General features: G+C 57.1%; 1 protein-coding gene across 10 annotated transcripts in view; it reads right to left on the bottom strand.

Moving 5' to 3' along the window:
- The window catches only part of EXD3 (exonuclease 3'-5' domain containing 3), a 285931-nt gene that overhangs the window by 31136 nt on the left and 242271 nt on the right, over positions 1-12524 (bottom strand). Inside the window, exon 22 of one of the 10 annotated variants that reach the window (XM_086763469.1) lies at positions 5051-5212. The exons of the other annotated variants lie outside the window; for them this stretch is intronic. Within the exon in view, the coding sequence (XP_086619595.1) occupies positions 5135-5212 (78 nt within the window). The 3' untranslated portion in view covers positions 5051-5134. Of the gene's footprint in view, positions 1-5050; positions 5213-12524 lie in introns of those variants that run through there. 10 annotated transcript variants of the gene reach the window in all.

The raw sequence follows: 12524 nt of genomic DNA, 5'->3' as shown, positions 1-12524 counted from the left end.
TAACTGGTGTTGCTGCAAAACAAGCCTGCTGGGACCGGGTGCTGTCTACCCCAGCGGGCAGGTGTCTGTGCTGCCCCTGCGTTCCCGGTTGCGGATGATGAGGTAGTTCCTCAGCCTTGAGCCCGAAGGAACTGTCCCGGCCACCCCATGCAGCGCTGGCCCAGGCAGGAGGGAAGCTCACCACCATCCTGGCAAACAGCCCTGCAGCTTATGGTCCAGCGATGGCTTTATCTTTGGATCCTGGCACAAAGGTGATGGGGCTTCACTGTCACAACACAGGTCAGGGTGTGTGGGCATGGGGGATGGCGCTGACAGGCTGTGATTCCTTACCAGCAGCACTAAACAAGATGCCCGATGGGCAGGGACTGCAAAGAGAGCACAGCTGGGTAATGTGAAAAGCTGTAAGAGAATGAGAATGAGAAAGAGGGAAAGAGAAACAGAAAAATGGAAAGAAAATGAAGAAAAGAAAGGCAAATAAAAAGAAAAAGAAAAAAAAAAGGAAAAAGAAAGGAAAAGAAAAAGAGAAAAAGGTAAAAGTGAGAGAAAGCAACAGGCTCACATGAAGTACCCCGACTCTGGGACTCCCATGTGGGCCTGGGCCGAGAGCTGCTCCATGGCAGCCCTGCACCGCCGGCGTTAGCCGCACGTGGCTCCCAGCTCTGCAGCATGGGCAGAGCCAACCCAAGGCGTCGCTGGATCCACCCACCCCGGGTCCCATCCCAGTGGCAGCACTGGAAGGGGCCATGGTTTGGGCTGGGCTCACGCCAAGCAGCGCCGCTGTGTGCACCGGCTCTCAGGGAGCAGTAACAGTGCCGTGGGGGACACCGGGCCTGGGGACAGCCTGACCCACCCCGCGGAGCCAAGTGAGCCCCAGCCGAATCCTGCAAACCAGACATAGTTTGCTGGTGCTTCACCTGCCTGCGCCAGAGCCGGCAGTACTGCAGCAGCGGGGGTGAGCGCAATGCTGGGACAGGCACCGCATGGGCGCATGGCGTCTGGACACAGCACAGCCACGTCATGTAACTGTGCCCAAAAAGTCAGTAATTAACACCGAAGAGCTTTGTACCACCAAACAGCTCTTCTGCGAAGAGCCACAAGGACGCGGCGTGGGGATGGTGACGCTCGCGGGGGCTCTGAACTGAGGCAGGGCTGCAGTGGCTCTGGCACCCTGAGCTCCGTGGTGCAGCTGCCGTGGCTCCTGGCACACAGGGCTGCTGCTGCTGAGCTGCAAACCGGCCTGCGGTGGGTGAGGGACCACAGGGTGAGGGGAGCCCTGGCAGGACGGGGGCCATGCCCCCGTCTGACCCAAGCCCTTCACAAAGAAGGTGTCCGTGCTGGGGAAGAACACACCCATCTTGTCCATCCCGGCTGACATCTCCCACATATTGCAGCCAAAGGGTTAATATCCATCCAAAGGTAATCTAACCCTGCAAAACAGTCACAAAAAACAGTTCAGCAAAACCTGACAGTCCGTCTTGATGCACACTGACGCTCCCAGCCTGCCCTCCCCTGCCAAGCTCAACCATCTCGGCTGCCCGCCTTCTCTTACATTTGCTGTTTGTCCTTCGAACTCATCGCAGACAAGCACAGAGCACGGGGTCTGCAGAGCCAGGGAGGGGCACATGGGCTTAGCCTCTTGCTGAAGGAAAGGAGAGCTCTGATCCCCAGGTGTCCCAGACAAATGCCTTACAGGCTCCAGCCGGAGAAACACGGTCTTTTGGGACAAAGGGCAATTGCCCTTGGCCCTCTCCTAGCACTGGAATAATGGGATAAAACCGGCCACCAACAGCTCCTCCACAAGCACCTTCTTCGTCCATCCCTGCCCCATCATGGTGGCGGAGGGAACCCCGAAGGGGGCTGAAGGCTCAGAGAGGTGGTGGGGCACCACCAGGGCACAGAAGGTTCAGGGCTGCAGCGATCCAGGCGTCCGGCACTGTTTGTTTCGCTCCGGAAATCCAGATCTTACCTATTTAAACAAACCGGCCAGGAGGATGGCGGAGCATCAGGTCTGTTGTTGAGCGCACAGGAAACAGCTGTATTCGATTAGGCAGCGCTAAGTTAGTGACTCTGATAGCCTGGGAATAATAATAATAATAATAATAATAAAATCCCCTCCTGTTGCAGGACTATTTATTTTCTACAGAAAAATCCAACAGCAGCCCGTCACACGGCAGCCAGCGACCGGCTGGGTCCCTTCAGCAGCTGTGCAGGGGTGAGCCGTGGTGGGAGAGGCCAGAGATAACGTTTGCCTGATGGCTCATCTGAGCGCGCTAGAGCGGTCAGCCTGGCCTGGGGGTGGGTGATGCTGTGCCCTGCGGGGTTTTGGAGGCAGGTGGGTGGGTGCTGGGCAGACGGAGGGTGCAGGACCTGCAGGTCAGGCACCCAAAGGCCAGTGGCTGGAAGGAGCATCCTCACCCAGAGCACCATCCCCTTCCACTGCTGGGGAGTTGCCCTCCATGCCCGCACCAGTGGAGCAGGACAACACGGTGACATGCCAGGCTCGGCTGTCTCAGGCTGTTCACACCCCTGCTCCCTCCAACCCTGCGGCTCTCTGCACCCACAGGAGAGCAGCAGGAGGTGGGCAGGTGGGCATGCAGTGGGTGTCCAGGGGAGCCCCACAACACAGGTGGTTTTGTGCAGCGACCTCACCAAGGACAGTGTGTCTGAAAGCATCCCATCTGCTCCCAGCAGCAGAGCATCCCTGTCCCCATCGCCATCACTATCGTCATCCTCATCCTCATTCCCATCCTCATCCCCATCTCCACCCCCATCCTCTTCCTCATCCCTATCTCCATCCCTACCCCACACCCGTGCACGCTCCCAGGCTCACCAGGAACACCCCAGGCTTGCCAAGCACTGACTCAGCACTTGGGCACATGCAAGCCGCCGCAGTGGCAGGCAGCGCGGTGGCTCCTTGCCCTCAGGTGCGCATGGGGCCAGGGAGGCATTTCGGGCAAGGTTCCGAAAACACGACCAGGTGGCGACTGGCTCCTTCCACCCCCCAGGGAGGTCCCAGACCACCACGTTCTGAAAATCCTGCTTCTCGGAAGCCATTCCTGTTTTTTTCATGGCTCTTTGAAAAAAACAAAACACTTGGCCATTGCCCAGCCCTAACAGAGCTATGCTGCGCAGAGCTCCTAGACTCCCAAGTGACCTCCAGGAACATTTCTACGGCTGCCCACACAGATTTCCCAGGAAGGGCAGTGTGCATCCTTGGCAGCACAGCAGCCACGTTCCCGCTGTCCTGCCTGGGCTGCCTCATTTCTCCAGGGCAGTCCCAACTTGTAGAGGAGGCTTGTGTTCTTCCTTCCGACGTGGTGGGACGCAGCTGGAGGACCTGGCAGTAGCAAATACATTTGTCTCTCTCCCCCGTTTGCCTCCCTGCTGCACACAAAGCCTGTGGGTCCTACTTGGATGTGGCTGTTTAGATTGTTCGGCTTTGGTTTGTTTGAGCTTTCGGGGGTGGCTCTGGAGTCACCCCAGCCCCTGTGGTCCCCACGTGGGCCCTGGAGGAGTGGGTGCTGGAGCCCCAGCTCTCGGTGAGCCTCCTGCAGCAAAATCAGGTTTCAGAGGAGCAGCGAGGGCTGGGAGCAAGTCCCAGCCTTGGTGCTCAGCTCATTTTCTGAGACGAGAGGTGACAGAAGAAAGGCGCAGAGCCCCGACCAGGACCAGCCAGCTTGCAGGGTTCAAGGTCACCTGCAGCTCCTCGCTGTCAGGTCACAGGGGAAAAGTCGGAGGCGGGATGGACAGATTTTCCCAGCAGGCTCCCTCCCTGGCACGCCGCCTGTCCCCGGATGCTCTGCGATGCTGCAGCGAGCCTGGGCGCCAGATGTAAAGCAGCTGAGCTTCATTTAGTTGCTCAGGGCAGCTTTAACCCACATCCCACACTGCTTCATCAGGGAAATTCCCTGCCTGTCCTCTTCCCGAAAAGAGGCCAGAGCAGGAGCTGGACCGAGGGGTGGGTCAGACTCAGCCCCAGGCCCTTTTCCCACCTCTCCCAGAGACTCCAGGTGGAGATTAAAACCGCGTAAGCAAATGAGAGCCTGGGGATGAGGGAAATGCTCAGCCCATCAGCAGGTGTCCAGGTGGGGCGAGAGCGGACACCGCAGACACCCCTGGGATTTGCAGGCCGGGCGGCTGCGCTTTCGTCCAGAAGCCATTTCCCAGCATAAATTTTTGGCATGATCCTGCTTCACTGCCTCCCTCTGGGAAATTTCACTGATAACACTGGGGCTGAGATCAAGAAAAATGCCCTCCACGTTCCCACCCAGCTGCCTGCTGGAGCATCCGTCCTGCCCGCCCCGGGACGCCCTGCAAGGGGGAAAGCACAGCTCCTGGCCCCGCAGGCGACGCTCCGCTCCCGGGACCACCCCAGCATCTCTCCTCACCTCGCAAGCGGGCCAGCAGACCAGAGCATTGCCGGGACGGCGCGGCCCGCTCTGGGCTGGCCGGCCGGGTTCCCATGTCCCACCTTGACATCACCCCAAGAGCGCAGGAGTGAAAGGGGGGCCCTGGGCGCCTGACAATAGCGCTTTCCTTCCCCATCAATAGCAGTGAGAGACACGCTGGGCTGACACGGAACTGTGCACAACAAAAGCCAGTGTCCGAACAAATCTTCTCAGGCGCTGGGTCCCCCGGGTGACCCGGGGTTAGCCCGGACTTTTGCTCCCACCCGGCCCTCCAGAGCAGGAATGCCCCTCCACGCTGCGCCATGACTGGTTCCCACGCTTCCAACCTACTTTGCTATTTATCAGCAACTGGCCTCTAATCCCCTTTGTGAAGGTCTGATTCAAGCTCAGCACAATGTGGCGAAAAGGGAGGGGGCGAGTGGGAGATGAGGGAGGGGAAAACAGTCCCAAAGAATGAAAATCAAACCCTTTACCTTTCCCCCGCCCCCCCCGACGATGATTCCCTGGGGACTCTCCCGCCCATCACCTCTCTGCACAGTGCTGGGCTGCAGCGGGCAGCCGGGTGGCTCAGCCTACTGGAAGGGGCTTGTGGTGGGATGTGATGGTGTTTAGGAAGAAGCCCGCACATATATTAAAAAAAAAGCGCACTTGTGTCCCCTTGCAGGTTAATTCAGCTTTGATGGTCACTGCTTTTCATGATTGTCCTCCTGCTGCAGCTTCATCCATCACCTCTGGAGATGAGCCTGCTCCCCACGCTTCCCAACAGCGATGGAGGTGTGCAGTGAAACGTCGCCAGAGGGTGTCTGTGGGGGAACAGGGAACACAAATCTCAGTTCCCTCCTGTTCCAGCCATCCCACTGCAGCATCTCCCTGCTCCCACAACTCTCTCTCTTGGACAAATGTCCTTGCGGGGAATGATCGGATGAAATCTCCCCAGCCCCACAGCGGGCAGAGCTGTGCGCAGGTGCCTGGTGCTGGGCTCTCGCTCTGTCCTCCCCCACGCTGAGCCCCTTGGCCAACACCTGTTTGCTTTAGGGGAGGATTCGCGAGCCCTTTCCCCAGATAACTCTGGAACAAAACAGTTTCTAAACACTGCGCTACTTACAAATGAGGGGTTTCAAGCTTTTGTCCTAAATCCAATGCTGTTTTCTTCGCAAACCGCGAGAGAAAAAAGTAAAAGAAGAGATGACCTCGAATGCTAATCTTGTTAGGTTAAACTGCTCGCTAAACAGCTGGAGGTGCAAGGCAATGGGATTTTTGTCTTTTCGAGGAAGGGGTTAGGTTTGTAGGGCACAGAGGTCACTCCAGGCAAACTGACAGCTTTGCTCTTTGTGTCACAAGAGAACGGAGAAAGTAAAGTGGCAAAAGTGCTCCTGGCTGAGCTGGTACGGTGCAGTTCAACCCCTGTTATTCTGTGGTCTTGCAAGACGAAGCCCCTGAGCCTCACTCCAGGCTTGGGGGTTACTCAGAGGCAGCGCAAGGCCAAGGCGCCCCAAAAGGGACATGCTGAGAGAGAGCCCATAGCTCCCCGCTGCCACAGCAGCTCGGTGTCTCCACAGAACACCCTCCCAAAAGCCCCCCTATGACTCCTGCAGCACTTGGCCCATCTAGGGAGGATGCTGGGGATGGCAGCCTCTGGCACGGCCACCAGCGGGGCATGCAGCATCCGTTGGGACCTGCTCCCAGGCTGACTTTGTGCAAGGGCTGTTGGGCTGCCAGGAAGTTTTGTGTCCTCAGCTGTCAACGGGAGCAGTGTCCCTAAATCCCTCGGGAGACAGGAACTGTTTCAGCCAGGGCATCCAGATCTGCAGGGGAATGCAGCAGTGGCCACAGCACAGCCCCTCTCGCCACTCCCGTGGGCTCGGCCGCAGCACCGCAGAGGCCGGACGGGGTTAGAGCTGTCACTGTTGGTTGGGGTTGGGGTCAGGAGCCGAGAAAGTCTCAGTGTGGCACCTGGGACAGGCGGCTTGGATTAACCCAAACCAGGGAGCTGGCAGAGCCCTGAGGAGCTGCCCTGCTGCAGAGGGTCTGAGGTGGCATGGTCGCTGTCACCCCTCAGCCCTGCATCTCTTCCTAACAATTGGCTTTTGCACTCCTCATGCAAAAATACCCCATGTCCCGTCCGGGCTGTGGGGCTAGCCTGGGCCTGGCAGGGCGCAGCACCCACGCTGCAGCCGTCTTGCGCTCTGCGATACCCCACAGGGGACAGCAGTGAGGGGGGTCGCCCCGGAGGAAGGCACTGCCACCTAACTGGGGGACACTAGGGTATGGAGGGGCTTGGTAAGGTGCTGTCAGACCAGTGGGACCCCACAGAGAGCGGTGAATAGCCACTGGCTTCACCCTAAATCCCTCCAGGTTTTCCGCAGTTCTGCCAAGGCTGTTATTGTTTTCACACAAGCTGCACAAAATCCAGCTAAAACCCTTTTCTAGCCGCACGCTTTGCGGCAGCCTGACCCCGTCCTCCTCTCTCTGAATCCAGGGAGTCAAGAGATGCTGGCCTGGGTGCTCCTGCCAGCCTGGGTGCTGGTGCCTGCCAGGTGTTTAACACCAGTCCAGATGCCAACGCCAGCCTGGGTGCCAGTGCCAGTCCAGCTACTTAACTTCAGTCTGGGCCCTAACTCCAGTCTGGGCGCTCCAGGCCAGTCCAGCTGCTTAACATCAGTGTGGGTGCTAATGCCAGCCTGGGTGCACAAGCACAGCGCAGGGTGCTCAGGCCAGCCTTGCCCACACTGCTGTGCACCACCCCAGCTCAGTTCCAGTACCCTGGGGAAGGCACAATTGGGACCCAGCCTGCACCACTGTCATGGGCACAGGTGAGCCCCGCTTCTCCAGGTACCTGCTGACATCTACTTGGGGACAGGTCCTCATCTTTCCTCCCACCCGCAGGGAGGCTCCGGTGGAGACAGGGCCTGGAGTGACCTCATCCTGCTGTCCCCGTGCCCCTCACCAGGCAGACCCGGCGGGATCATGGGCCAGTCTCTGCCAGCCCTGGGCTCTGCTTTGGGCACCATGCCGTGCTGCCAGGCCGTGGTCGCACCTGTCTTCCTGCCCTTCCTGCCCACACATCCTCAGCCTGCTTTTTCCCTGGAGCATTGCTGGGCTGCTCCAGAGGGCACCTGGGGCGAAGCAGCAACAGAAACGAAAACACAAAAGTATGAAGAATCAGTCAAGAAAAACAACAATCCCAACCGGATCTGACAAACCAGCAGCCAGAAACAAGGAACTGCCCAGTGGGCGAAACCCTCAGGGGTCCACCACAAACAGGATCCACTCCCAAACCGGAGAGGATGTGGGAAGGAAAGGGAGGAGGCACCGAGCATGGTCAAGGAGAGGCCAGCTGGGAGAGGTGGGATGGCCACAATGGCTGAAGCTGGCCGGGATGCGAGGAGATCCCCTCCGGACAGTGTGCCTAGCCCCGGCTCAGTGACCCTGGAGACAGAGGGTAAAGCCAGACAACCCTGAGCACCCAAAAGTCCTCCAGTTTTTAGGCCTGGACCCCAGAGGACTCTCCTCCACACCAGTGCTGAGACACAGGACAACCATGTGCTGGAGTTGCTGCTGCTGGCATGAAACTCAACTTGTGCGTGGTTTTAAAATAGAGGCTAAGGAGAGGGTGCTGGTGGGGCTTCCTGGTGGGACGTGATCCCCTGGGTACTCCCAGCCTGGCTAAGCATCATCCAGAACTGGAGGCCAATGAAATCCCATGGGAAGACTCAGGACAGCTGAACCCCCGCTCAAGCCGAGCGCTTCCAGCCAACACCCGTGACGGCACGGCCAGCAGTGCCCCTTCCCTGCCCAGCCCAGCCCAACACCCTCCTGTGAACCAGAGCTGGGGCTCGCTGGGGGACAAGGGTCCCCTCCACGCTCGCCTAGCCATTGCGCAGCCCTGACCCCGACCCGGCTGGGTTTGCTGGCAACGAACCACAGGAACTGAGCAGCACGGAGCCACGACAGGCTGGGAAGAAACTTCGCACCAACATTAAATCATGCCAAGAGCAGGTTTACGCACCATCCCAGCCGGGATGAGCTCTCCTGGCTGCTCCCACCTCCCTGTTCCCCAGCCCCCTGCAGATGAAGCACCCAATTCCTGCCTCCGGCTCCAGCAGAAATGCTGCAGCTGGCTCCTGCCGGGCCTGAAGGCGCCTGCCCACGCGTGTCAGAGTGGGGGGCTCGGGAGATGCTTTGCTTTGCGTTCTTTCCCTGGGGGCTGCAGCCGCCCACAACCACATGAGGAGCGGGGTGGCCGCAGCTGTCTGGTTTCACCATTGCAATGTGATCACGTTCTCCACAGGCGCTTTCACACCCCCTGCCCCGTGCTGCGCACGCGGCGCACACAGCGTGGTCCAGGCTGGGAATTCGCTGGCGTGTGTCTGTTCCCCCTCAGCATTCAAAACAAACAGGAGATGTGCAAACGCAGCGTCCAGAAAAACGTGTGAAGAAGGAAACAAAAAGGCAAAGAGACTGGAGTGCCCAGAGGCTTGGCCAGGGACCCGTGGGCTGTAACAGTAAATAAATAACAGTCCTGGCGCCCGATTCCCCGCCACACCGTGCGCTGCAGAGACACCAGGGACAGGACTCGAAGTGTCCTGAGTGCGGTGCTCAGCTGCATTGTGTCCATGGGACCCCGTCCTTGTCCATAGGGAGAAAGGAGGAGCTGAGGACAATGCTCCCCATCAGCACGTAGGGACAGCGGGACCAAGGCTGCTCCAAACCGCCACTGTGGGTGAACAGCCCACTCGACATTTCGCAGTGAGTCAATGTCCCCGACCTGCAGCCCTGGTAAGGGCCTGGTTCCCTGAAAGTGGGGCCCACGGCAGGAGCGTGATGCCAAGCAGAGCTGACAAGGGTGCTGGCGTCTGCTGGCTCCCGCCGCGGGTGCTGGTGGGCAGCCGGACCCACTGTGTACTGGGCCTTCTCTGGGGTGCCTGTAGCCCCCGTGTACGTAGCTCACCCCAACGCACAAGCCCAGCACACGCATTTCCTGTTCCCCAGTGTCCCCAGATCCTCTATTCACATCAAATTAATTTTACGTGTGTTTTTCTAGCCACAGGCACTCTGCAACCACTTTGAAGCCGAGATGCACAATCAGGCAGGAAAGGGGAGATTTCTGCTCCGGGGAGGCAGAGGCAGCCTGCAAAGCTCTCTGCTGTCAAATGAATTTAGGAAATGGTCTGGGAGGGGGTCTGAGGTGGCCCCACCACAGATCGAGAGCCAGAGCAGTGTTCAGAGGCATCACAGGCACAGGATTTGTGCTGAGCACATTTCTGGGCCTTGTTTCCAGATTCTCTTTTACTCCGTGCGAGCTGTTGGAGCCTTGGAGATTATGGACTTGGGAGCAAATCAGCAAATTTACTGTGTTTTTTTTCCACACAGTAAATGTCCATCCCTCCATTACCTTTAACAAACAGAGCACCAACTTCTTCCCTGAACTAGGAAAAGAGAATACGGTGTCTTAAAATTTATTATTTTTTTGTTCTCTGACTATTTTCCCAGAGAAGAAAGGAGAAGTGAGGAACCTCCCATGCCAGATGGCACCATAAATGTCTCCTGCTACTCTGCAAAGCTTGAAAAGAAAATACCATCACCCGAGTCACTGGGGACATCACATGTACTGCAGCCAAAGCTGCTGTCCTGGGAAGCTGTGACGCCCAGCTCGGGAAGTGAGGTCAGGGATTTTCTGAGGACATGAGTCCAGGAGAGGTGTTGGGTGAGAATCCCCTGGCTCAGCTGTCTTACATGGAATTCATACCTGAGCATCCATGTGCAAGCGGTACCCAGTGACACCCGCCAAGCCTGAACCAGTGCTGCTGACCTGCAGCCCACCGCAGCAGCTCTGATCCACAGGAGCTGTGACTGCGGCAGGAGACCCAAAGCTCACAGGCTTCAGGTGCGCAGCCAGCACCTCCACGCTTGGTGGTGCTGGAGCTCCCGGACCATCCTTTCTTACGAAACGCCAGGGCTCAGCGAGGGATGTCAAAGATTTTGTAAAACATTAGGGGATCTCCAAAGAGAGCTGGAAAAGGCTTTCCATGGATTAAGACAAGGCGACCATCTCATTGCAAACAGGCTGAAGAAGAGGAGGACGCCTGCTGAGTCCGAACCAGAGGAGATTCTCTGTAAAATAGGAAGGTGAGAAACTCTCACGTGCTGCGAGCAACTGTCCTCATCTGTCATGTAAGGGGAAGCTTGCTGGGTGGGAAAAATGTTTGACTGTCAGAAGAGGAGAGAAATATTGGAAAGAACCTCCTGAAATTAGAAATCACATTGGTGACAACTATAAACACTTCAGTAGGGTCAATAAATAAAACACCCAAGCTGGCAGCTTGTTCTGCACAACACAAACCTCAAACTGCAAAATCGTCCAGTTACCCTGAGCAGGAAGAAAATCTGTATTGCTGTGCTCCTCACAGCTCAGAGCTCAGTTTCCAGCTCTGGCACTGGAAACTTTTTTTACCTCCTCCACGGACATGCTAATGGAGATAAAATGGTCCTGGATGATAATCTGCCCGGGGCATTCCCTGTCCAAATGAATCAACTTGAACAGCTACTGCTATTGCCAACGAAGGGCTTTGCTCTGTGTTTTGTGACTTACAGCAGCCCATAACCTCTGAGATAATATTTCTTTCAGCTCCATCAGTTCCTCATTGACTTTTCCACTTTATCTTACTGAGGGTATCACACGGACGTTCATGCACCAGCGATTGCATGCAATGGTTTATATTGAGGAAGTCTGATGGAGACTCCCAGCACACAGGCAAGGCTGTAAGCTTTCTATATAGGGCCAAATCTTCTCACAGAAGCAAAAAGACTACTTTAATAAATTTATACATTTCCCACAGCCCACCACTGAGAAGCCTTTCTCCAGGGTGGAGAACAGGACCCTTCCCCGCAAAGCCGACTGTACTTGGAGATCCTCGGACGAGGCACGCTGGGGACATTTTAAATAGCCATTTTTACTGAACTCTCTAGCCTGGCTCCCTGTGAAGATAATTTTCATCAGGCAGACAGAGCTTCCACAACCTTTGCAGAGCGGCCGGACGCACCAACGTGCTGCAGAAGCGAGAGGTCACAGATGCAATGCAGAAGTGGCTGAGGCAGTAACCTGCGTGGGAGTGGTGCGCTCTGATTTCACCCAGTCTACAAAATATTCCCTTCTCCTTCGTGACAGACCCAGCTTCTTATTTCTGGCTGTGAAACAGGGCACTTAAAGGACTTTCTGGCCGCAGCTGGCGAACGACAAAACACAGAGCTCAGCAGCCCTGCAGCACTCCCCGTTTTTTCCTAGCTGGGTCACTTGCGCTTGCGTAAGGTGGTGGGTCCTGCAGTCCTGCTGTGGACTCCCAGGGAGAGCTGTGGACAGCAGTGGCGTGGGGGGGTTCAGCAGCACTCCCTGATGCCCAAATTCTGCTCTCACTGCCTTGATAAGACCCAAGAGCAATGCCAAGGACTTGGCGAGATCCCCGCCCACCACAGCAGTGACGCGCGATGGATGCAGGAGGGGCTGCAATCTGCATGTGCACTTACGTGCATGCAAAACCTGCTAAATAAACACAATCATCAAAGGCAGGAGAGGGGGGAAAAAAGGAAAAACTGCATCTTATGCCATATAAAACATGGAGAAAAAAAGGCATGGACTGAACTGAAAAAGCCAGGGCAGAGAAAAGTTGAAGGGAAGTCGTACGCAGGTTGCATCCACAGAAAAGCAACCAAAGAGCAGAACACCGTGCAGGGAGGCAGAGATGAGCATTTAATGTCTTCTCACATGGGCTGAAGCAAGCACATCGCACCGGGTGGGGAGGATGGGTAATGGGAAGGGCTGCAGCCCTCCGCGGTCCTCCTGCTGCCCCCCAGATCCATCCCTACGGGCAGGGGCTCTGCCAAATCTTCCTCCATGTTCGTGGCTGCTGAAGAGCATGAGAAGGAAGAGTCGGCATGCGCACAGCCCTTGCTGGCTGGGCACGGCAGGCGGGGGAGCTCCCGGGGAGATGAGTGTGCTCAGCATCGCAGCAAGGAGCACCGGGGACGTTGGCGGGGGTGGGCGCTGGGCTGCCCGATGCGAACGTGAATAGTGTCTCAGGCAACTGCGGGAAAAGTGTTATTTTTTTGCTTTAAAGC

This window comes from Chlamydotis macqueenii, chromosome 20, assembly GCF_036417535.1.
Source record: "Chlamydotis macqueenii isolate bChlMac1 chromosome 20, bChlMac1.mat, whole genome shotgun sequence".
Classification (NCBI taxonomy): Eukaryota; Metazoa; Chordata; class Aves; order Otidiformes; family Otididae; genus Chlamydotis; species Chlamydotis macqueenii.
Note: the sequence above shows the minus strand (reverse complement) of the source record. Positions and strands in the feature narration are given on the sequence as shown.